General features: G+C 39.5%; 1 protein-coding gene across 2 annotated transcripts in view; it reads right to left on the bottom strand.

Annotated features, from left to right (window-relative positions):
* The window catches only part of frya (furry homolog a (Drosophila)), a 39,805-nt gene extending 16,788 nt beyond the window's left edge, over positions 1-23,017 (bottom strand). For both annotated transcript variants that reach the window (XM_063492961.1, XM_063492962.1), the window contains exons 1-31: positions 22,723-23,017; positions 17,674-17,873; positions 12,795-12,848; positions 11,805-11,944; positions 11,601-11,691; positions 11,374-11,453; positions 11,203-11,283; positions 10,146-10,314; positions 9,766-9,858; positions 9,368-9,466; positions 8,644-8,745; positions 8,329-8,432; positions 7,779-7,887; positions 7,579-7,665; positions 7,302-7,473; positions 7,038-7,170; positions 6,760-6,867; positions 6,390-6,645; positions 6,099-6,281; positions 5,925-6,011; positions 4,689-4,948; positions 4,302-4,491; positions 3,926-4,050; positions 3,438-3,495; positions 3,181-3,272; positions 2,767-2,939; positions 2,087-2,247; positions 1,739-1,849; positions 1,149-1,303; positions 306-408; positions 47-218 (exon numbers count right to left, since the gene is read on the bottom strand). In XM_063492961.1, the coding sequence (XP_063349031.1) occupies positions 47-218; positions 306-408; positions 1,149-1,303; positions 1,739-1,849; positions 2,087-2,247; positions 2,767-2,939; positions 3,181-3,272; positions 3,438-3,495; positions 3,926-4,050; positions 4,302-4,491; positions 4,689-4,948; positions 5,925-6,011; positions 6,099-6,281; positions 6,390-6,645; positions 6,760-6,867; positions 7,038-7,170; positions 7,302-7,473; positions 7,579-7,665; positions 7,779-7,887; positions 8,329-8,432; positions 8,644-8,745; positions 9,368-9,466; positions 9,766-9,858; positions 10,146-10,314; positions 11,203-11,283; positions 11,374-11,453; positions 11,601-11,691; positions 11,805-11,944; positions 12,795-12,848; positions 17,674-17,873; positions 22,723-22,792 (4,018 nt within the window). In that variant the 5' untranslated portion in view covers positions 22,793-23,017. The remainder of the gene's footprint in view (positions 1-46; positions 219-305; positions 409-1,148; positions 1,304-1,738; positions 1,850-2,086; positions 2,248-2,766; positions 2,940-3,180; positions 3,273-3,437; positions 3,496-3,925; positions 4,051-4,301; positions 4,492-4,688; positions 4,949-5,924; positions 6,012-6,098; positions 6,282-6,389; positions 6,646-6,759; positions 6,868-7,037; positions 7,171-7,301; positions 7,474-7,578; positions 7,666-7,778; positions 7,888-8,328; positions 8,433-8,643; positions 8,746-9,367; positions 9,467-9,765; positions 9,859-10,145; positions 10,315-11,202; positions 11,284-11,373; positions 11,454-11,600; positions 11,692-11,804; positions 11,945-12,794; positions 12,849-17,673; positions 17,874-22,722) is intronic.
* Positions 23,018-25,890: the final 2,873 nt, after the last annotated feature.

Below are 25,890 nucleotides of genomic sequence, written 5' to 3'. Positions count from 1 at the left end.
CTGAACTACAGTAAACTACATTACTATTACAAGCATCAACATCTACCTGAGAATAGAGAAAGTGTGAGCTCAGGGTACATCTTTGCCAGCTGGCTGGAGAGCTGAGGTAGGGAAACACTGTACAAAGGTGGCAGTGGACCATGTGTGCCATAGAGGATACTGTTTGGCTTCTGCTCTGCAATCTTCTTAGAGTATGCAAACAACTTAGCTTCAAGAATCTGTTAAATGGAAGAGGGAGAATGTGTCCTTTAAGCTGGAACCACAGAAAACTGCATAAAAGAGCTCGGCAAACTGAGGTTTCTCACCTGCATTAGCTGCATTGAAATCTCATAGATTTCTCTGTTGGTGTCTGACGCCTTGAAGAGCACCAGATTTAGCAGTGTTACTATGTCACTTGGGTAGGTTTTGCTTGTGAAGAAACAGAGAAAAATGAGTATGAATCACTTATTCAGTGTTATCAAAGTAAGAGACTCATGTTGCAAGATTTAACATCCACATTATGGTGTTGTTCCTAAAATGTAATTATTGCTGTTCTAGCAATGCAACTTACTAAGCACATTGTTTTACTCAACTGGAAAAATAGGAAATACTTAATACTTAACAAACAACCACATATGCCCTTTAAAACTCTGTAAAAATAATATAATTGTTTCAGAACATATGCAAAATGGGTGTGTTATGCAGTAAACAAGCGTTAGTATTGCCAAAAAAAACGTACAAACATATGCTGTTTGTGAAATAGCCTATTTTTCACCTATACTATAATCCTTTCTCTATACTTAATTGAGTAGTTTAAGTGTTTAGACTGTAGCAGAAGAAGATAAAGAAGAAGATAAAGATGAACGATAGTCCTGGAGCAACTCTGACAATAATGTTGTATGAACAACACAGTGATATCAAATACATCATTTCATGCATGTTTCAATTTCTGAGATAAAGCAAGTGAAGAATTTCAGTGCAATAGTGAGTTGTTAGTTTGAGACTTTGGCTAATTTACTTACTAAAATGGACCGTAATACTAAATGAGAGAATTCAATGTCAGTCCAAATTAGCCAAAGTAAATGCACTTCAAAAACCTATACAGACAAACTAATGAAGTCCCAATAAAAAAATCACTGAAAATGCAAAATTCATCTGAGCTTTTGTACCTGCTGCCACAGACTGTAGCGATGGCTTTGAAGCACCCCGAGGCGACCTGCTTTGAGCCTGTGTAGCAACGATCCACAGCCCAGTTGAATAGGTTGACCTGGTCAACATTGAGTTCCAGCAACAAGATGACAACTTCACAGCCAAGCTGATGGACCTGAGCCAGGAGCAAACACCAGCACAGACTTTTTAAAATTGAAATTCTTCTTTTTTCCCCTCCCCTGTACTCCCCACTTTGTATCAGTGATCAGTAAATGATTTAAGGTCTCAGTGTAGCATGGTTCTAGGAGCTCTACAATGAAGTTGATAAATGACCAGTTAATGCAACTCCTCAAACCGCATAATAAATTGTGCTAAGGAAGAATATCTAAAATAAACATGCAGGTGCTTTATCTTGTATCATAAATGGGAATAAAGTCAAAATCAGTTTATCCTGAAAGAAAACTGCCCTTCTCCAGCAAGATAATGCTGAGCAGTTGGCAAGCACTAGTGCTGGCTTTTTATAAAGCAAGCTTCAGAAAGCTATCCGAGGGGCTTCCTGGGTCAGCTCCTTGTTTAAATGCACCACAGTGGTAAAGTATTGGCTACAGACCCGCTGATCCTGGCAGGCTAGTATATTATCCAGCCACTTGTAGAGGTATCCGTCTGGAGAGAGGCCAACGTTATCAAACACAGGCCCACAGCACAGCACAGCAGACATAGCCTGTAAGAACATCAGCCAAGAATGCTCACATGTTAATGGTTTAAACAACCAAGACAAGACAACCCTATTCACTCTGCCACTGTTCCACCAACAACTCTTTCTATTTTTCTTGAAATGTGACATAACATTTAATCCCAATGTGGTCACTCAACACAGCTGAATACTAAACAATCAGATTCTTCTTACTTATTCTGAATTTGTGACTTAGTCATTTACTTAGAGTCTAATTATGATTACCTTTAGGGCACAATACTGATATCTTGTGATCTGATGATTTCTGTCGCTGTAGCGATCCAGAGGAGTGAACATGATGCTGAAAGGCCCAGCCCACTGGCTGAAGAGGATGAAGAGGTGATGCCGCAGGCTCTGCTGTGGAAACAGGAAGCGTCTGTGGTGCACTGGGTTGGAGGTGGGGGTGGAGGGGATGAAAGAGCTTGTTATAGGTTTGCTTATTAAAAAAGTCTAGAGCCAGCAAAAATTATCCCGGCATCTTAAGCCCATCACAACTAAATAAAAGTGCATTTCCCCAATCTGATAATAGGTTCTTGATGTCCCCTGACAGACTATTAGCCATTCAGTGGGGACTTGTGAATGCTTGGCAACTCATGAGTCATCACCTGCCCTTTCCTGCACTGTCTTTAAGTAGAACTATTCTTGGATCCACTCCCCTTGGGCTACATCCAAATCAAGATCAATGTCAAGACTCTGGTCTTTCATGCAGTGTTCTAACGGCAGCCTAATGGAAACCTATTATACAATTCACTATTCGCAAATGGACAGATGGATTGCACCAGGCACTCATAAAAAGGAATACAGAACTTTCACATTCTCTGCTAAGTAATTTATCAGTCTGACCTATAGAGCAGGGACTTGTCTGACAAGAAAGGACTTTAAATTTAAGCTAGTTGCAGTAGTACCTGGTACGCATTGGATGAGGTTGGCCACCATGGCACTGAAGTGAGCTCGGATGTCCTTAAGGATCTCTGAATCTTTATCATTCTCAGCTTCCAGAAGCATCCGGGTCAGATCCACATATTCCAGGAAGAGAGCCCCCAGGGCAAGTGTGTCACGTTCCAATGCTCCATTTGTACTGTGGCATGAAAAAAAACCCCACAGAGACGCCCGGTTCAGAGACATCACCAAGAAAATATTATGCAATAATGACATCTTCACTTCTGTTTAAATACCTATAAACTGTAGCACTAATGGCAATTATTTGTATCAAAAACTAACTTGCATGAAACTGGGGAAGCCTTCTCTGTAATTAAGCACCTTTTTGCGATTCAGTCTTTTTTTGGGCTAACAGTGTCAACTGATACTATCACACTAACCTATCACTGATGACACCAGCATCAGCCAGGAGCTCAAATATCCTCAGCAGCTGAAGCCTCAGCAGGTCTCGTCGTTCACGCCGCTTCTTGTTCTGTAAAACATAATTAGAACATCTTTACAACCAGATTGTCTGTAAAAATAAAATGTTCTAAACTATATGAACTCTTTAGCAAATGCTACAATATAGTCTAATATAGCTATAAATTCTCTCTGATTGTGCATATTTTGCATATATTATTAATTGAGTCATATATACCTCAGGTCTTCTCTCTAATGCCTCTTTCATAAGGGGATGCAGCTCCTCCACAAGCTCTCTGTGTGCAGTGAAAACATAAACTCGTGATATAAATGTAAAATACAAAATGAAGTTCAGTAGCAAAAATTAAATTGCAGCTTGACATTTTTCAAAAACAATTAAAAAAAAGCTATTAAATCTGACCTCTAGGAAACAATTTAGAAGCAGCTATGTGAGGCATCAAAGTATTATTCAACTCTAATCCTCTGCTCATCTGCACTTTAAAAGCCACACAAATGCACTGCCTTTAATTATGGAAAAAATATTAGATTGCACTCTCAGTTTTTCACAGGTTAATAAAAAAAAGACAAAACAGAACTGAAGATGTTTTGTGGCAATATTTAATCCATGAAAAAAATGACAAAAAAAAGCATCACAGGAAAAAGAAAGTTTGTTTGCTTAGTTAAGCAGTAAATGTTCAGCACCTAATATCTAGATCTTTGATATACCTGAACACAAGAAAATTGGTGCGACCAAAGCCCAGAACTAATGACTCTGTCAACTCGATGCTCTCTGCCCTCATCAGTGGAACCAACTGCTTCAGAAGCCAAGCCACAGATGGGCTCCCGATAACCTGAAATATCAAACATCGACTGCTCAGTCAGACACATAAAATCTGCCACGACCACTAATTACTTAGAGCTGCATTGATATAAGTGTCTGTACACTTAAGAACACATTGACTTCATGCTCTATTCATGTGAAATAGCTGCTGTAATTTGATGCTTTGAGTTTTAAAGTCAACAAGCTCAGTATGAACACCTGATCCTGGAGAGACAAAGCACAGAGGGAATTAATAAGGCCAGAGGACAGGGAGGCAAGTACCTTGTTATCGAGGTTGACACTGCTGTCAGGTGTAGGAGCTGTGATCTCAGGTGTCGATGCTCTCAGATGGCTGGGGCTCATGATACTGGGCTTGGCCACTCCAAAGCAAAGGATCAGGTAGTTTCTCCATAGGGTTATATAGTTATCCCCACTGCCAGAGGTACTGGTCTTCTTTGCGTACACTGGATTACTAGTAAGGAAAAGGAAATATTATTAGATCCTTTATAATCTCACCTTCTTTCAGTGGGGAATTTTGACTTTAAGCTCAATGAAGAACTGGAATATGGTGGCAAAAACAGAAAAGGGAAGACTAAATAGGGATGTGCAGAAAATAAAAATACAGAAGTGTTTCCTCCTGACCACACTGTAGTCTGAAAGGGCACTTACTTTGGGTCTACCAGGGGCATGAGCATCTGCATCCGAGTGAAGGCATAAGGCCAGGCATAGCTGAGAGCTGTGGGGCAGTGCTTTGGAAGGTTGTCCTGTCGGAGGAGGCTGTATATGTACAGCACCCAGGGGTCCTTGACAGACTGAGCAAAGATCCACACATGTGAGGGGCTCCTAATATCATAATGACTGTTGACAAGCAATGCATTCCACTCCACGAGCCACTGCAGGTCCACGTGGTGACCAGCTGGCAGGGTGACCTGTAAACAAGCAGGTGACAGAGCAGGGTCAGAGGTCAGGGACATGCCTGAAATATATCTTAAAGCACTGCTTCTTTCTGACTGTCGACCAATGTGTAAAACTAATTTATTACAATGTAAATAAGGCAGTAATTAGAACAACCAGACAAATACATACTATATTTAGAAAAGCTTTTTATGTTGCATATGTTGCATGCCACTCTCATTATACTCAGAAAAATGCTTATAGCTGAAATGACAGCTGGCCAGAAGCTGCTCAGCTGTTTATTTAATTTTACATGATAATTAATGAACCTGGCTTCTGTTTTCTGCTTACTTAGAAGATTATTTTCTAAACCAGATTTTACATGGGGTTAAAAATCTTGTTTTTATATTTTTATGTCAGTCAGATAGAAGCTAAAGCTCCACCAACACTTCCAGTAGAAAGAACTGCTTAATTGTTCGTGTTTGGTTTGTGGCTTTCATCGGGGTCATCATAAAATTTTCAAGTCGCCTGGGTAAGAGTAGAAAAAATACTAAACAACCAATTATATACATTCACACATCTGACAATGAGGCACCAACAAGAATGAACTGGATCACATGTTTTACGGCGAGTGCTCAGTGGAAAATGAAGGTGGTACGTTCCAGAGCATTAAGCTGAAAAAGTGCAACCAAGTTTTGCCCTACCCAATGATGAAAAAATTCCCTCAATCATGAAAGGTCTGCCTGACTGTCCTTTCATTACAGTTAGCCAATAAATGTGTTTTTTTTTATACTGCCAGTGTTGCTGGAGCTTTAAGTTCACAGATCCTATCATCTTCTCCATACAGCTTGAGGTTGTCCCTGAAAACTCATCTCTGTAAGTCGAGCCATGTGAAACGAACACAGTGACGAAAGACAAATATTAGGAAAATGAAACACGAAGCAAATAAACAGAAACATCTCGAGGTTTACTTTGGAGCGGAGCCACAAACTGGAGGTACAAACAACTTACTGTGTCAGAGACTGCAGCGTTGACAAAGCTATCCAATATACCGGGGCTGAGCTGATCCATGATCTCTATCATTGGTTTATCATCATCCTATAGTTGGCAAAGCATACATTTTTAACCTGTACATAAAATATCTTTCTTATATTATGTCTCCTCAGCGTTCCTTCTGTGTTTTACCTCACACTGTCCGATAGTCACGAACAGACTGCGTATCTCTTTTAGGATAGCAATGGCGAGTCTGCGGGTGCTCAGCTGGCAGGAGCAGAGCAGGACGACTGCTAGTCCCTCCACAGCATGCAGCACAGTGGAGTGTGGACCTCGTTCTGAAGGCGTCTTGAGACTTGAGCTGGTCTGCAGCAGCTGTGATAAAATAAAGAAAAGCTGATTACCCAGTAGTAATATCACAATACTAAATTAGTTTATTTCTATTTCTAAAATGGGCAGTTAGTAAAAGACAACTGTGTATACCTCAGCAGTGTGCATTTTAGAGGTGTCAGATGTCTTTCCTGGTGCAGCCAGGGTGAGTTTCCACTGAGTGAGGAGCTGCAGCAGTAATTTAAGGGATGTATCTAACAGTCCCTGGTGGGTGTCTTGGACCTCACGCAACAGGAAGTTGGTAAATCCAAACAGGACGTCATCACGCCAGTCGGAGAAATCCAGCAGCAGACTTTGCAAGGAATTCTGTGCTATGAGTCGAAGCTCATCATCCATGTGGATTGTCAGTCTGACAAAGACAAAATAAACCAAACAAAAAACAAAAATAATGTTAAATGAAGTATAACTTTTATGCAGAAGAATAACAGGTCCTCTATGTACTGTTTCATATCAGGTTACTCACCGAGACAGGAGGTCTATGAGTTCTGGCTTAGACATCCCATCAGGCAGGATGCGAGGAATGGCAGCGACACATGTCCTGAACAAGTCGATCTTAGGTTTTCTTTCACCTCTGAAAAGGTCGCATTTCAGTTATGTTAGAAAGTCTTGTTTTCTGTGTCAAAGTGTAAATTGATCAAGTATTGAGAACAAGAGTGTTAAGTTAATGATGAGTCCAGTCCAGTCCAGTCATTCTGGACTTTCCTTTTAATGTTTTGTCAGCTGGGATGTGTGCAAACTTACGTGATCATGTCCTCAGGCTCTTTGTTCAACATCTGAGCATTGGTCATCATCATGCATCGGCCCACCTCCTTGTCCAGGTGTCTGAGAATGTTGTCAATAGCCTTTCGGACGTGAAAATAATACTGAGACATACCTGGGAACACGACAGAGGAAAAACTATTGAACTACTTTTGCTCACTGGAATATTTTTAATTGAATTCCTATAATTTAAAATGCAGAAGCATGACATTTTCAGAATTCGTGACCATGGTCTGCCTCTCTCACCAATGACTTTGGCCTCTTCATCTGTTAGTGTCTTGCTCAAATATGTCTTCTTTACTCGGAGTGTGTTCCCAGAGGGCAAAGTGCAACCAGTGTTAGGCATGGGAGGCTCACCGTCCTTCTGCTGCAGTTTATCGGCTACAACCAGGAATGCTCTCAGACCAATATTCATTCTCTAAGCATGAAAGAAGGGTCACCTGTTAGTTATCAGTTTCCAGCATCCCATTACCAGTCTTGCAGGACCTTTACAAATGAAATTGACTGCTATACAAACGTGTACCTCAGGATTAAGACTAAAGGCTTTTGCAGGTTTCCCAACACACAGAAGGTCAAAGATAATTTCTTTCATGGCATAATCCAGTCTTTCCTGCAGAAAAATAAACATAAAATACAAATCAGTTATAAATAACCTGATTATTCTATTACGAATGGCATCTGCTAACAGTCATACAGTACAGTACAGCACACAAGTGTATTTACCTGGGCGATAAACTGGATGATTTTCACAAAGATATTGAGAGGCATGTCTCTTGGTACCACACTGCGGGATCCTTTGGGGAAAAGTGTTGTTACAATGGTGTTGAGTCGACTGAGAAATGAGACAAAGAAAGCAAGTTAATAAAAGACTTTGTGCAAACATTTAACAAATTAGACAGATCATTTCAAGACATGTTTATTTTGGGCTTGATCAGCACCCAAATATCTGTCTGGACCCATCTGGAATTCCTCAAGTGGGCTTTAGCTTGTACGTAATAACATCTGCAAACAGTTGATAACCCTGCAGGCAACTGTTACTGGAAATCTTGTATTGGTTTGAGCCTAAATCTGTCTAAATCAGTTCTAAGAATATAAAAAAAACCCCACAAAATGTTTTTAAAAACATTTTTTTAATCTTCCCTAAATCCACCACATCATCATGTTCACAATTTGTTTTGTAATAAAATATAAAATAGGATATTTCTATGATAACAGTTATTTACTGACACTTAAAAAGAAAAGAAATGTAAATGCAAAAGTAAAAGATTTTTACCCTTGTGTCGCAGTGTTGCTCTCACACTTGATTCTGATCATGTAAACCCACAACAGTCTATAGAGGGACTCCAGTGCAACACGAGCCATTTTTGGGTCTCTACTCTGTAATGAAATAAGGTTGATCAAAGAAGTCAATGATAGATCCATCTTGAAGAAAAATAATCAGTGTAATATTGCTCACAATATCAAATACAAAATGTAGTTCACGCAATTATTTTTGACAATTAAAGCTGTAATATTTGGACTGACTGAGACGCACATCCTTGAAATAACAAATGCAGTTTTACAACTTTTAGTTACTAAGTTACATTACCTTCAGATTTGAGAGGCAGTTGTTAAGGAAGATGTGCCATCTGTTAAGGAAGAACTGTTTCTGGCTGACACACAGCAGGCACGTCACCAAAGGGTAAAATGCCTGAACAGAAGACACAAAGTGCAGCCTTGTTACAACAAATTCTCTCTTTTTTTTATTTGTAAGTTATTGACTTACAAATAAAACACTGGGATTTTCTGTGAATTATATTCAAACTTGCCCATTAAGTTGACAGTTTGTGGAATAATGCATTATCTCTGAGCAACCTTTGCATAAGTGCATCTTAAACCAGTTATCTTTTGAAGACATAATGTGGTTCCCTCTTTTTTTAAAAATGTTTTTCGCTGATGGTGCATCATTCATAAAATATAGCTTTCAGCCATTACCGTTGCCTCAGGAGAAAGTAGACCTAGTCTAAGGGCTGTTGTCTTTCCAGATCCATGTGAACTACCATGGTGAAATGTTTTATTGAAGACACTTAGAGGGGAAGAGACTTTAAATATGCTTACACATACTGCAGTGCTTTTAATGTGTTTTTTTAATGCTATGAAACAGCAGCCTGTCTTCCCTCATAAATGTTTTCTATCGTAGACACTAAAAAACAAAAAAACACACACAAAAGAGACCTTGAAAATTCACAGGCATCCAGGGAATCTGAGCATGTAACTGAAGATGTACAAAAGAGACAGGCCCAACAATCAGTGTCACTTTGTTTTGAACTAACCAGTGAGTGCTTCTTCCTGGAGGACAAGTCCAGGCTTGTGTCGTACAAGCTGTCCACAAAATTCCTCAGGCATGGTACGTTCACCTCGTTCTTCACAGCCTAAGACAAGATTACACATCACAGGATGGCACAAAAAGACAAAATCTTCTCCCCCTGAGTGATCTTCTATATATAGTGTAAAACATTTCCAATGCAGAGCCTAAAACTAATGCTATTTTTTGCGTGTTTAAAGTTACTGCTAATTTGCAACTATCACCTTTATTTGGGTTTTTACATACTGTAAATAGTACTTTCATAAGATATGCAGTGTTCACTATACACTATAGATACACTGCTACAATGAAATACACATAACAACTGGGTATTGAACACAAGAATCAGATGAGGAAGAAACTTACTGCTGCCACGGGAACCAGAATCTCAACAAAGAGGCCAGCTAAAGCATGCTTAATGTCCTTGTCTTTGACTTCCAGGAAATACTGGGCACACTCCTGTGAAAGAGAAAAAAAATATGTTGTGCTACTTACAGACTTAGAATCTGCATTACATTCAGTAGTGTAAGCTGCATGAAAAAGCCAATAGGAAGCACAGTTAAAGTAAAACATCAAATCTTAACAGTTCTCAGAATTTATTTCATAGTTTCTACCCAACAGAAACATTAGTATAGAAGAGTTTAATACAGCAGAGGATGGGCACAGAAAGAAGTACAATATTCATATATATTCAGTTTATAATGTATTGAGGCAGAAATATTATTCAGTTACTAAAGCTATTATACCTGCATAAACTGAAAAGAGGCTTCAAAATCCTCAACGGGATACATCTTAATTCGGAAGAACTTGACCCCCATGATGAGGCTAATGGTACTCTGGACCACATATGGATTCTGCTCTTTTTGCCGCAGCTCCTTTAGCTCAGTCATAAACTTCTTCTTCACAGCAGGAAACCTGAGAATAAAAATAGCTAAATGAGGCTCTATATTAAGACATGCTTGCACAGCTCAGTCAGACAAATCCCAAGTCAGCATTTCCATAAAGAAGCAGAGTTGTGACTCAGAAAGAATACAGTGATAATATTCAGCATGCACACCTCCCAAAATATCAGCCCCTCATCTCACCCTCTATATGCAGACTGTGACTGTGCCCCCAGATGAACTCCTCATCTAGCACCTGATCCTTTGCCCAAATTGAACCAGAGATGAGATTCTTCAGCTGGTCTAAATTTAGATGATAATTCATCATGGGAGCTCATATGAGCATTTCTTAACCTCTTCCCTGTTGGCTAGAGCTGCACTTGAAAGAAAGTGAATACAGCTGGGAGAAGAAATGCTGTATTATTTCGACAGTCAAAATCAGCAACCCTTTAAAAGACTGCATCAACCTTTCTGAAGATGATTCATTTTAGTTTACAGCCAAATTCATTACCTCTTCCTTTGCCTGATCTTCAGAAAAGTAAATATCTCACTAATATGTCACTAGAAGTGTCCTTTAGAAAAGGTTATGTGGCATGCCCATCAGCAATATCTCTATTTTAAGGGCTTATTCCTTTCTTCGGTGATCTCAAAACTTCAAAATAAACAGAGACATTCATTTCCAGTCCTAGTTTGGGGTGAAGGGGATCGCTCCAGAAGTATGTCATCCCTACAGTACGTTCCAGTCTCTTAAACCAGGGAATGTTTTGCAGGAAGGCATTAGGAACAGTAACACACCAATAAGATGTGGCATGACAGTAAATCCCAACAGAGCAGAGAGTTGTAATTTATCATACAGTGAAAAAAAGTTAAAACACAGCCAGTAGTACTGAATTATTATCACTGTTCTGTTTTTGTGCCTTACTTGGACTGGGCTAATACTCCTATGACTTCAGCATAGAGGTCTGCTACAGTGTGCATGTTGCCAGTGTTCGGACCATGATACCTACAGGAAAACAATGCATTATACCAAAACCAGCAAATTTTAGAGAGACTGAATGAAAAGTAAACTTTGTAAGGACAGATGAGATCTTACCCCTCTTTGTATCTAAAGTGCTTAAAGGCTAAGTTAATGACTTCATTCACCAAACTGTCAAGGGTCGGGTAGAGCGGCATCTGATTAAGAATCAATAGAAAACATGATCATCTCAAGATGTCTGCCAAATTAAGTTTATTTTGTCAGCAGTAATAAATCAGGGAACCTGATGAAATTATAGGATAATCTAAGTAGATTTTGTGTAGTACAGAGTTTAGTCACTTTACCTGTTTCAAAACTTCTATAAGTACAAGAGAGAAGATGAAATCAATGGCCAAATCCCGCCTTTCAAGTAGATAATCTCTCTGTTGCTCATCACTGTCAGAGAGAAAACATGTTTGCTATAATCATAAAGCACACCTGAGCCTCACCATTCTTTTGTCTACAAGTGACTCATGCTTGCGTGCAGAAATCAATGTAATTGTTCTCACTTTTTGGCCTTGGTGTTGGCTCTTGGGCGGTACTCGTGCAACTCCTCCTCTAATCCATTTTGTCGTTTGTACCAGTCAAACAAAGTGCGGAGGATGGAAGGGAGACTGTATTCAGCCAAAGAGCTCATGGAGCTTATCAACTAGGAGAGCAAGACATACATAGCGCAAATGAGCATTTGGATTTAGCGGTCCACATACCAAAGTGAAAGATAGCCATCAGTATTTCCTTTGTTTATTTGAGCAGCAATTTCAACAGCGATTCCAACAGCAAACAAGCATTAATTTGCATTTCATCATGTCTCAAGCATTTATTAAACATTTTAACAATAAATGGGCAACATGGGGCAGCTTTTAAGTAAAGTAAAAGCAACACTAAGAAAAGGCACTGAGATTGAAGAGTGAACTGGTTCTTATTGGGGATACAGTACGCAGAAATACACAGCGCCCATGGGGCTGCCTCCCTCAGTCTTGGGGGAGGGTGAGCGAAAGGAAGGAACAGGCCGGGCACACAGGAAGGGAGGAGAGTCTGGTGGGACTGGGGAACACAGTGAGCCCTTCATTCAGCACACGGCTGGAGAAGAATCCTGGCTCTGTGTGGCTGCTGAATGGCCTCGCGCAGCAGCACAGACACACCTCTGTGGCTGTGAAAGGGCCTTCTCTGAAAAGCCACAGACCTGCTCGATACACCTAATGCTGAGGCAGTGCCAGCTGTCAAGGTAAACACTCCTGCCCCTGACTGGATCTGAAAGACCTTTTGGGATGTGAGCTGGGCTTTCAACCATCAACTTTTTCAGGCTGAAGTGCATCATACTAGAGCAGTATCTACGACGTGCTTATTTTCCAATTGGGATAGGAAACACAGTTACCTCTGTGTTGGTGTTGGATTTTGTATAGAATAAAAATATAATCTAATATGGTTATATTACGGGTAAACAAATAGTTTATCTAGTGAGCATTTGGTCCTAGGTCCCCGTATTTCTATGCACTTACTTGGTCAAACTGAGGATCTTCTCCCCGCTGTAGTGACTTTGTTAATGGCTTTTCCTAAAGAGGCAGAAAAAAATAGTCATTTTAAAACCTTATTTTTGCAATAATACAGACCAAAAAAGTTCTTTGTAGTGTGATTTAAAGAGTGTAACTCTAAATCTGATGACTAAGGAGTATGAACCAGGACTGATCACAGCCCAGCTAATGAGAGGGCCATCAATCAGTCTGTTGCCTGGCAGGAGCAGGCAGGGTCACTTACAATATTAGAGATGGGACATTTATGACAGTTCTTATTATTACAGTCTTCCATCATCTAAGATAAAAGCCTTCAAAAGGGTTTAATTCTCAGTGCACCCATCTCCTGGCAAAGCGACAGGCCCGTCAATGACTTCTTGAATCTCTAGCCCTCAGTTCATAACCAGCCATCCTTTTTATTAAAAGGTTTAAAAAAACATAAGCTGGTAACACAGATGGTTTAACTCTCTGAAACTCACTTCACTTAATATATACAGCACACAAAGATCTACTTAAAACATTTGGGAAAATGGTAACAAAATTGTTAGCATTGTACAATTTTTGGAACGATAAGACAGCATTTTAGGTGAAGCTCCATCACACAACGCAAGCCTGATTTAAGGGCAAATTGACATAAAACAGACAATAGCATCATTCTACGTCTATCCTTTATTCTTGTCCAATTAAAAACGTCTTCTTTCTCTTCCTTTTTGCAACCCTGCTTTTCCAAAAACTCCCTATTGCCATGTCATCAGCCAGGCAGCACATCACAGCACTTCAGTTGCTGATTAATCCAAAAAAGCTAACTGTGTGATCTGTGTCACAGTGACATTGCGTGGGCCATAATGCTCTCTTTCTCTCTCTCACAGCTGGAACACCAGCTAAGCTCCAAGGTTTGATGAACCTTTTAGTTTTTAGACAAATGCTTGAATCTGAGACGCCCATCTGTGCTGGAATGACAGAAAAGTCAATGCTTCTAGCTCAGCGTGGCTTTTAAAGATTTTACTGCCATTTGGTCCAGCCTGATTCCTCATAGGTTTACAGCATTTTTTTTCATTTATAAATGTATTTTGTAACCTGTGTCTTTTTGTGCTTTACCCTAACATATGCTGACTACAGATCAATGACCATGATGGATTCTGATAAATGAACTCACAACAACAGTGGGAAAACTACAAGAAGAGACTAAAACAAATTACTCAGGCAGGTCTCCACTGAGAGGAAAAACCAAGAGAGACACATCCTCCCTGCAGTCCTCTGGAGGGCAACAGAATGAAACGAGGGGCTACACTCTTTCCCTGTGGTAATTAACACTTCACTGCAAGCCGAAGCTGGTGACTAACAGCTTTCTATAAATCACAGCACCTAAAACTGGAGACAGAATGTCCACAGCAGCTTCACTGATTCAAGGCAACAAGTAAACTCACAATTTATCAGACCTGCTAAAAATCACATGGAAATGTAGCTATGTGTTTCAAAGAATTAAACAGTGCTGTACAATGTTCCCTCTAATTTTTCATGTGTCTGAGCAAACACACAAACTCCCTGAGCGGTCCCTTGGACCACTGTGAGCAGTAGATGTGTGCACTGTTGTCACGTCAGCATTGAATCCATCCAAGTTACATGGTTTATTATAATAATCAAATTATTTTAAGCATTTACATTCATGTTAGACTACTTTTAATTAAGTGCTTTAGCCCACTTACAATGAAAATTAAAAAAAATCTTGTTCATGACATGTGTAGTATGTTAACACTATTGGAAGTAAAAATAACTTGAACTCCAATTTTGAAAACAAAACTTTCTTTCTTTCATTCTTTTTTTTTTTTTTTTTTTAATAAAGCTCTGACTTGTATTATGAGTATGAGTCTGTGGTCTGGGAGAGAGTCCTGTAACTCTGTCTGCAAAATACAGTATATAATGACCAATGTTGGGCAATTAATTATATAGTTACTTCTTCAAAAAAGTAACTGAGTTATGCAAACAACAAAGTTTTTTGCAGCTGTTTACCTAAAAATGCAGCCAAGGCGTTTTTTTAAATAAACATTTCAAACTATTTACAGAACAATCAGGTGTTCTGCATCAAATTTGATGCCACACAAATTATTTGTGCCACTCCAAAAAATAATTTCTGTCCACTATGAGATAAAGGAGAACAACCTGCAGGCCTGACAACAGGAGATGTATCACTGCTGTAGCACCTGTAACATTCAGCAGTCGCCTCATTGTTCTGACACACACAACTAAACTATTGACTACACTACACACTAACTACACAAGATTTGCGCTAAACGTCGCAAATCTCTCACATCTCAAAACACCGCCGTCACTCCTAGGGGCCCTCCCTAAACATCTAAATGCCATGTTGCCATATAATTTTTTGATTGGTCGACATGGTACATTTTTCGACCAATAGGAAAGGGTGGGTTTTTTTAGTTTTGTTTTTGCTCACAGGCGGAGAGCGCTTTCGAGCGTTTTCCTTATGAAACGCAGTTTTTACCGTTTCTTCCCGCAGTAAATATAAACAACAACAGTATTCAGGAAGAAAATCAAACATTGCATATTTTTATCATAACTCTGGTTTTACGTGGCCTATCAACACAATTTAAAAACTGGTATAAAGTCCACACTTTTTCCGTCAGTTGTTCCGTCTGTCCTGCTCACATCTCCAATAGTTGTACACGTTGTCATTAACGTGGCTTCACTCCACATCAGCCATGCCGCTTTGCTAGCTAAAACACCGGTGTCGGCACATAAGGACGCTGTCATAGCCTGTCAACGACTTTGATTAGCTGCGTATATATGAATGTGAATCGTATTATTGGCTGGACTATGGGATAAGGTGGCATCGTTCTAATCCCATACGGGAGCAGCCAGTCACTTACTGACTAACACTGCAAAACAGAATTGTTAAAGTATTAATTTTAATTTCAATTCAGGTTTGATTTGTTTTTTTTTTTTTGTGCGCAACGCAGATTTTCTGTGCGCAGAGACCGTGCCAGCAGTGCGCAATTGCGCAGGTGCGCAGCTTAGAGGGAACATTGGTGCTGTAGTATGTAAAGCAAAATGTATGATGATGATCATCAAATGGCGGTAGCACTTATAAGATACTGATACACCAGTCTGACTTTCTGTCCACAGAATTATTTCTGTGAGCTGTTTTTGGCCTGAAAGGATCAGCTCCATCCTCCACTGGACTAAAAGTCTCCTGGAGATTTTATTGCCAGCTTGTACATTAATCTAGTTTTCCAGAAATATTTAATTGCAACATAAAGACAAAGTCAGAACAGCTAGAAATGAGTTTATGGTGGGTTTCTATTGATTAAATATTAATTTTATGGTTAAAATGAATGATAAATGAATACATATTGGAAGAGAAACGTAATTAGTATACAGACGGCATGTACTTTCCTGTGAAAATATGAAAATATTAACTCTAGATAAAAGCCTCGGAAGAGGACTCGCTTTACTTTAGTGACAGTACATTTTTTGCTGTTGGACATTGATTGCAAGTATCTGCAGTGACTAACTACTGATCAGTGGGGGGTGTACATACAAAGTGAGCTACTTTTGAAAGGTAATAGCACAGGTCACCTGGTGGAGGGCAGTCTTTTTCCAAATAATCGTGGTCTGACTTGGAATCACTGCAATCAGACAGGTTGACAAAGGTTTGTCAATAATTGCTATCTAATTTGGCATGTTGCAATAGATCTAAGTCAGTCTGAAGATGACTGCGACTTGTCTTTGCAATCGGGGACTCAGCTGGTTGCCAAATGACTGCATTCTGGTTACATTCTTACATAAAAAGCAGGGTGCCAAGCACCTAGACAGTTAAATCTGTCCTGGCAGTATTTGTGGGGAAATATTTGAATTTCTGTTTCAGTTCTACGAGGCTCTGTCTGGACTCTGAATGAAAGTACTTCATGTGAATTTCTTTGTATACAGATGGCAGCAGAGTTGCACTTTTCATCGATTTATCACAGTTAATCACCATATGACCACAAACTGATGGCATGAAATTGCCAATTTGACACAACTGAGTTGTAAACTGATAGCAAAACTCCATGTTATTGGCACTTCATTGACACACAAAGATGCTTTGAGAATTGCAGTTTGCTGATAACTGTTGCACATCTGGTCCCTGTCTTCTAAGAAACCATTTCAAAGGCAGCGAGGTTGCAAATACATTGCACATAATGACATTAATATTGGTCATGCCACAACAAACTGTTTTCCTAATGTGAGTATAAGATAATAGTGCAAAAATTTCATCATATTTTGGAGACACAAAAGTGACTTCATGTTATCTGTCTGACTGACAGAACAAAAGTCAGACAAAAGCAATCATCTCAAGCATTACTCATTTAGCAAAATTCTTACTTAATTATATTATATATTTTTAAATAGTCTAAAATAAAATAGATAATATATTTCTCCTAATATCATTTGATTTGAAATTTCTTCAGTTCATTAGAAGTTTCTGTGCTTCTGAGTACCTGGACTGTGTGTTTTTAAATTATTACTAAAACCTTATTTTCTTAGAAGTAAAGCATCCTTCACCACTTGTAATTCATTACAGTCAACGAAAAATGACACAGGCCTGTCTTTCCAGCATCTTTCTGTTATAGAGATTTATAATCTGGGGTCAGAACACCCACCAGGGCTCAGGAGATGATTAACAGGATAGTAAACAAGAAAAAAAAATCTAAGGGTTATTTTTTTACTCTAAGCTTTTTACTTTCTGTTTATTTTTAACTAATATAACACTCTTTAATGCTACACTTTTAGTTTCACTGGGCTATAAGATAAACAGAAGGTCAACTAATCACTACAGGACACAAAGAGCAGTAACCCTCTTCCCACTCACCAGCGGTTCAGCCATGATTATTCGGATCTTGCGCTCAGACATGGTGGTGAAGTTGGCAAACAGGCTCTTGAGGACGTACTCGCCTGGCTTGCTCTCTGGGTCAATGGTGATGGGCATCATGGCAGGAGGACCCTTCTCTCCCTGAGGACAGCAGACTGGAGGGATGGGAGGTTTACTATATCCGTTCCCCACGGGCGAGGCTGCGGAGGAGAAACAAAAAACACAAGATGGGAAACAGTTTCATTAAGTAAAACATTGCCAAATCAAGCACAATGAGTGGGACAGGATCAGCCACTAGAGAAAAAGAGTTCACCGAACAGGGTATTGCTGAGAAGTTTCCAAACATGGACAAAAAGTTCCCAACATGTTGAGCATTCCTCAGTAAGACTGTCCAAAGGGCACCGTCTTGCCCTGAGTCTGCTGTTTCTTTCCTCCTGCTACAGTGAGCAGAGCACATATGGAAATAAAACACCATGGCCAGCAGCTGGTGTTTTGGTTTTGTACCAAAGTCGTCACTGTCCTTTGAGGGAAACAAAAACCTTGTGCGTGTGATCATCCTTCACTCAGTGTTATGATATGGCCCACCTTTAATAACGAATGGCTTGCCTCGGGCCACTTAAACCCATGAAAAAACCCACGAGTTAATAATTTAACCTCTGTGTTGAACTCTTGTGCCTCCAGACACAAACCTGCTACATACAGTAAAGACATGCATACAAACATCTTATTAGAAGCGTGACATTTTCCTTCAGCAATAACTCTGCAATTTCTAACCAGGCCTCAGCCTCACAAACTGCCTGGGTTTGGTGTATAATAGTCAAAGGACAGAACAGAGCTGGTGCTTTACAGTGCGAACCATATTTTCGTAAACATGTGCATGCGCATGTAATAAATACGTCTGGACAGAAATCAGCAACAGTAAAGGTCAACCCAAACTGTTCATCTGTCAAAATGACAAATCACATTTTTCCTTTTTAGTTTTATTTTCACTCACTTTGTGCTGCATATTTATCCAAAGCGACACAGTCATATGGAGAGATTTCCCTGAGAGTCCAGTGCCGCTTGACAAATATTTCTTTAAATGACCTCACCAAACCATAAAAACCTGAAAAATGTTTTAATTGAGAGTACTCATATATTTTTAATGTACAATTGAAGGCTTTAACCTTTTCTTTTGCTGGAGATGTAGAATTATTACGTCTACTATTTGGCTGCATGTAAGTCTTGAAATGTAATATATTAGTCTAGTAAGGTTGTGACAAGATAAAAAGCAAGACAATTAACAATATAATTTAAGGATTTTATTTGTTGTATGCCACATGAGAGAGCCAAAACAGGAAGGTTTAAGACGTTCATACAAAGTTTGATAGGTTCAGCGACTAAAAATTGTGCTGTTACTGCTTTACTAAAAGCTATTACCTCTTTACAACTAACTTTAAATAAATTGCCAAAAACTGAATCGCAGCTTAGATTTTACACATCTGTACAAGCTGCATGCAAAATAATGAGAGGAGATGAGCAAACACATAATGAGCATTTTTTGAGGCACCACAAATTATGCAACACTGACAAATTGCATAAGAGAAGTTGGAGAAGCTGGTACCAGTACACAGGTTTTCTTCTCCAGGTCTTTTCAGGACATGAAGCATTCGGCTATCTCTCAAGGAATGCCCAGCATGTGTAACAACCTTTTATGGCTTCAGAACATGCTTCCCTCATTCGTGGCGATCCACACAGCACCTACCCAGACCCTTGATGAAGCTAATGACGCTGGCCTTGCTCCAGCACACAGCTGTCCCGTCCATAGTGGGAAAGGAGGATATGGTATCCAGGGTTGTCCTGATTTAAGACAAACGCTCGCTAGTAAAATCCACCAACTTCCATGTCTTGTGTGTCAGCTGGCTCTGTCCTTCTGGTTATAGTTTCCATGGTGCACAGTGCCAACAGCGGGTGTGTTTTAAAAAGTGGGAGTAGTGTTTGGTACGGGAGACCACACAATCTCTAGATCTCTCTCTCTCTCTTTCTCTCTGACAGCGGCTTCTGCTATGGCTTCCTCCAGCCTTGTGACCACCCGGTGCCTTCCAACAGTGAAGGTCAGGCGGGAATTTTTAGCTGAGGCACAGGACAGTGATGAGGTCCAGCATGCTATGGTGGCATAGACTGGTGACTATATTTATCCAGGAGTAAACACTATACTGACAGAGCACTCCCCCCACCCCCTATCGGTGATGCAAAACCACGAGGTACAGACAACCAGAGTGTAAACACCATTCTTGACCACAGTGACTGCTTCACTGCACTTCCCTTAAAGTCTGACAACTTCTTAAAGAAGAACTAAAGTCATTAAGGCAAAGATTTTAGGCAACGTTCCAGCAACAGACACTCTGTGATTTAACACCCCAGATTTATAAAGCAATATCTAAATTTTCCCTTGACAAAATATTAAACCAGAGACGAACTGTAAATAAAGGAACCAGTGTGCATATCAAGCCTGTGTCTGTTGCTCTGGCACTGTACGAAGTCTGAGACATGACATGTGACCCTGCAAACAAGGAGCTCAGGCACAGTGTGCATTACATCATCGCCATGCTGGAAACACCCTGGGCATGGTGGTACTCCCTGGAGGACAATGCAAACAGGCTGACAAGTGTCTCTCTTGCACACACACACACACACACACACACACACACACACACACACACACACACACACACACACACACACACACACACACACACGCTCACAAATCATGCAGTCCACAGAGACATCCCTACTGAGTAAACAATGTCTTTAAGCGGCAGTTTGTGAACAGAGTGGCTGGATATTTAGATACCACTGACCTCTTAAACTGGACCAAAAATTCCAGTATCAATATAGACCTCTGGGAAACTTTGTTCAACTTCTCTAAAGCTGACATTGCATTTTAAGAGATAGCAGTAAGAAAAGGAAGCTTCCAAATGTATACACTATACTATTCTTCCAGGCTGGGAAAAAAGGGGCAACATCCTTAGTTACTCGACTAAAAGGAAGTGTTTATAATACTGTGACAAATTGCTGCGTAGAGTAAGCCATAAAGTGTCAGATCACAGGACCTTGAGTAACTACTAGCCTGCCAAATGTGCCACACCAATTATATTTCTGTATTAAATTCAAATTAGGACAGAACATTTCATTTACAACCCAATTTGTTAAAATATTCCACAGACACCTCCACAAAATGTGACATTTCTCCAATAATTAATTAAAACCTCTCTGGACTTGAAGAAACAGAAAGACAGCATTATTATGCTAATATTTTCACTAGTTCACAGCTTTAGTCTTTCAAAAAGTGAGAGTGAGAGAGTGATTATGAACCTCTGTGAAAAGCAGCTTAAAATGATGGTTGCAAATTATTGACCATCGGCCCTGTTTGAGCCAGCTGACATCATGCAGGAAACTACTGCCTGCTGTGAGAGAGCATTTCAGGCCAATTATATAAGCCCTGGTCAAAAAGCCCACATCTGTCTGTTTAAAGTGCACATAGTACAATTTTAGCTCCTATTAAAATACTACTTTCAGCTTCTCAAAAATAGAGCTCTTATTGTACTGCATACTGCTACACAAAGCTAAACATTAAAGAAGAATGAATAAAGAACTTAATTCAAAATGTGAGAAGAAACTGAATAGTAGCTTTTAAAAATGTCAGAAAATAAATTGTAACTAAACATGTTTGGACCGCACCGCTCTACCCAGATCCCCACAGCTCATCTCCTGCTCTGATTGGCTGATGGAGGACTGGCCTTCAGTCACATTGAACAACAAACCTGATGCAGCTGCTGCACAATGGCAGTTCTGTCCTGCTGTTTGTTACTGTTTTATTAGTGCTGGACACACTAACTTATCAAACCGGGTATCCAAAAATGTTTGTGATTATTAACCCTGTGCTCACACACAGACACACACACATGCTACACCAATTTGAAAGCTATTATTTTCTATATTAAACTAAAATAGATAAATAAATAAATATATATAAATACATATAGTTCCTCAAGTCACATATTAGCAGGCACTGTGTCTCACATCTCATGCAGGAAAAAAGAACTTTTATTAGCAACACTATATCTGTTGCCATCTTGTGATACATTATATAACAGCTTGTGAGAATGGAAGCAGAGAGATGAGATTAGGGAAGAGCACAAATTTAATGAAAATGTTAAATGCTGATACAGTACAATGACTGCCTGTGCCTTTATCACTTTAGCAAAGTGACCCAGTGTGGGGATTATGCAACATCATCAGGAGATGGCTCAATGTTTAGTGTGTGGAAAGGGGCAGCTTGTTTGATGGTTTCTCTTTGCATTCAGATTAAGCTGCTAATGCAGACTGCTTGAGACATGCAACTAGCTTGTAAACATTTAGCACTTTAGGTATTAATCAATTTAGTGTGGCGATATACAGATATAGCACACATGAATAAACTGCTAAGAAGCTAGGTTTAATGCCTGCGTTCGGCTTTTTCATTAGTTTTGCATCCATTCTGTAGGCCACCTCTCACACCTCACATAAAACAGAATAGTACCATGATCTGAAGCAGGAAGGCATTTCATCTCACTCTGATGGTTTCACTGGAAGGCAGTGAAGCTGTGAGCTTTGGACAGAAGATGCAACCAAGCTGAACCTCCAGTAATCCTATTACTGTGTCCTTGCACTTAATAAGAGCTATTCTGGCTCTGTTTATAAGTGAAATATGCCCACAATTTAAATATAATCAATGCAGAATCGCCATCAGCAAAACTTGTAACATAAGCTATTGTATAATGACTTAGCTAGTCGCTCTTGATGAACTTATGTATCTGGCTGTTGCTAAGAGACAACTAAAAAGCTGTTTTAACTGTGGTGTGCTGTTACTACAAGTACATTAAGTTTGCAGCTTCTGGCATACAGAACTATAACATTTCGCTGATCTTAATTTGCGCCAAGAAGCACCATAGGGCTATAAAGTCAGGTTACTAACAGTCATTCAGCTCTGCCAGGTGAGCACTACAATAACAACAAACTGGTACTCACTTCCACTCCATGACTTCAGCAAAGACTTGATGCTGATTTCAAAGAAGCCCGAGTCCTGCTGGCTTGTCATGGCTGTAGCTTCCTACCCCCTTTTCTACTTGTGGTTTCCCTCCAGTAGCAGCAACAGCAGCAGTTAGGTTGGGACCAGCAGGTATTGCCTGCTGTCACCTCTCTGTGACGCACACAATGCTGTGCTGACAAGACCCTGAGAAAACACACTAGCACTGCTATACCCCTCCTCTTGTGTCCTGTCCTTGGCTATCAGCCCTCTCTCTCCCTCCCTCTACTCTTTCTCTCTCCCTCTCTAAAGCTGTGGCAGGCAGTGGGCGGCAGTGCAAGCTCCCTTTAAATAACTGCGTGGAGGCTGAGAGTGCAGGAAGCAATCCTCTTAGGGGAGAGCAGTTAATAATAACTACTGTTTGTCTGCGTGCAAGGCCTGATAATGATGAGAGAACTGGGCATGTGCGTCTTTCAGGATGACTGAGAGAATCTGTCAGGTCACGACCACTGACAGAGGAGATGAGAAATCAGGAAGTATGACACATTACATCTGGGTGAGCGAAAAGAAAATGACTCTAACTGCTCTAACTGTAAGTGATCAGCCAGCCAATAAAATCAACTGAATGTAGAAAATAAATATGGGAAGAGGGGCCGACTCTCCAAAAAAAATTGTCAGTCGCATAGTGTAAAACCTCTCTTTTGCACATAATGCAAAAATGAATACATTGGAATGTGTCCAATGTTCACACAGTCCAGTGTTGCATCTCACAGATTCTTTATTTGTCAGTTTCAGCACTATTGCAGCTATATTTAAAATCATGCAATGGACTAATGTTTACTGTTAACAGCATTACTGAAAATATATGAAATAAATTTTAATTTATATATATTTTTTTTAATATATCAGAGCTGAAAACAGAGGAGCAAATGAATTTTTTCCCCAATATCAAGATGATTAATATACAAAAAGAAGAAGAGCATTATAAAAAAAGTTGCAATTTTTTGATTTATTTTTGTATAGATGTCTACAAATCATTTTACCAAAGTAAAACTATAATAAAATGCTCATTTTTTTCATCCAATATTTACATTATTCTGGCATGTGGAAAGCACAAGCAAGTTGCCTATAGTTGCCTGACCATATGGACTATAAAGACATCCTCCAATCCCCCTCTCACTCCCTCTCAGTGCTCTCAGGATAATCCTATCAGAATTCTGCCTATCCATCAAGCGGCAGCCACTTGCACTTGATTACGTAATACACTCTGTGATGGAGAAGCCACCACTGGCCGTGGCAGTGTTTGGTAAACACACATTTCAGAGGCTCAGGTGTCCTGGATATACCCAACCCAGTAGTTGGGTATACTGAGTAGACCAAGCAGGACATTCCTGCTTGGTCTACTCAAGCGTTCCACACATTGTGTTACTCTATAATCAATCCCTCCCGCAGCAGTTTTTCAAGTGTCATGACATAAATAAACAAGTGAGTGAAAAGATGCTGTTGACTTAGGCTATCATTTATGAGGGTTGTTATACCTCCTTACACACTTGTTGATATAGTTACAAAAGAGTCATAGAGCAATAATCTATGGTATCTATATTACAAGGGGAAGGGTTTTTCTGACTTCTTTTATTTACAGTTGGTCTTTTTTAAGATAGTAATGTCAAAACATTAAATATCAAATGTTTAAACTAAACTGAAGTTTACAAGCTTTTAGATAAGTTAATCTAAATAATTTGTTAATAGGTAAATACTCACATGTTGCTTGTATCATTGCCCTCTCAGCAAACATCTCCTCAATTCAATTCAACAAGTAACTATTTAAGCCGAGCACTATTTTTAACAGGAGAATTCATTATGTTCTCTAATCAGACATTACTATACATGGTCAATTCCTGCCAATTCTGATTTTTAAAAAGCTTCATTTCTTAAGAAGAGTTTTTAAAACATATTTAGCTGGTCAGCTTGACTGGAATCTTTGAAATGCAAAGACTTATTCAATTCCATCATTTTTTAGCAAGGCCTCGGAACACTGAGAAGTCAAAGTAAAGGAAGAATGATGGAGAAAGAAAGAAAAGAAAGAAAGAAAACACAGGAAATACCAACCACTTTCAGGCCTGTGTTACACATTTCAGGGTTACCTTAAAACCTTTTAGGGCCCTGGATACAGTAGTTAAAATATATATATATATATATATATATATATATATATATATATATATATATATATATATATATATATATATATATATATATATATATATATATACATATCAATACAAAAAACACTGCTTATTCAATGAAGTGCATTTGTGTCAGCAAGTAGTTGATGCAGATTTATCAGCTGCAAGTTAATGATGTGGATCACCTCTTTCACCAGTTTCCACAAGTACTCTATTGAATTGAGATTTGGTGACTGTGGAGGACAGTGAACTCGTTGTTATCAAGATATTAGTTGGACATGCTTTGAGCTTTATGATGTGGCACATTATCCTGCTGGAAGATGGGCACACTGTGGACATAAAGGAATGGCCACGATCAACAGCAGCACTCAGGTAGACTGTGGTGTCTAAGCAGTGATCAGTGTGCTGAGAAAACTACTGTTACTGTTGTTTTCCTATCAGTTTGAAGCGGTCTGGTCATTCTCCTCCAACTTCTGACATCAACAAGATAGTCTCACCCAGACAACTGCCGCACCCTGGATATTTTCTCCTTTTTGAATCATTCTCCAAAACCCTAGAGTTGGCTGTGCTGGAAAATCCCAGTAGTTCATCAGTTTCTGAAACACTCTGAAAACATGTCACAGTCACAGTTCTTCCCTGTCCTGATGCTCAGTTTGATACTCATAACCATATCTACATGCGTAATTGCTACAACGTGATTGATTAGATATTTGAATTAACAAAAATTGAAAAAAAATATGTTATGTTATTGCATTGCATCATCCAAACATGTTTATCATGAAAAGACCTTGTGTTACTTTGAAGAAACTTTCTTTACCCTGTTTGTGGCATAACAATGTGTCTGGATAACTAGGGGCAACTGATGCCAAACATGTAGATATAAAGCAGTGGCAGTTTGCTGGCACACTGGCTAGGATCAGCGAGACTTCTCAAGAAGGAAACCTGCCTGAGAATAATCTTGTAAATGCCAGTTATAGTCTTATC

The sequence above is a fragment of the Pelmatolapia mariae genome, linkage group LG14 (assembly GCF_036321145.2).
Source record: "Pelmatolapia mariae isolate MD_Pm_ZW linkage group LG14, Pm_UMD_F_2, whole genome shotgun sequence".
NCBI classification, from domain to species: Eukaryota; Metazoa; Chordata; class Actinopteri; order Cichliformes; family Cichlidae; genus Pelmatolapia; species Pelmatolapia mariae.
The sequence above is the reverse complement of the archived record's forward strand: the minus strand, read 5'-3'. Positions and strand labels throughout refer to the sequence as shown.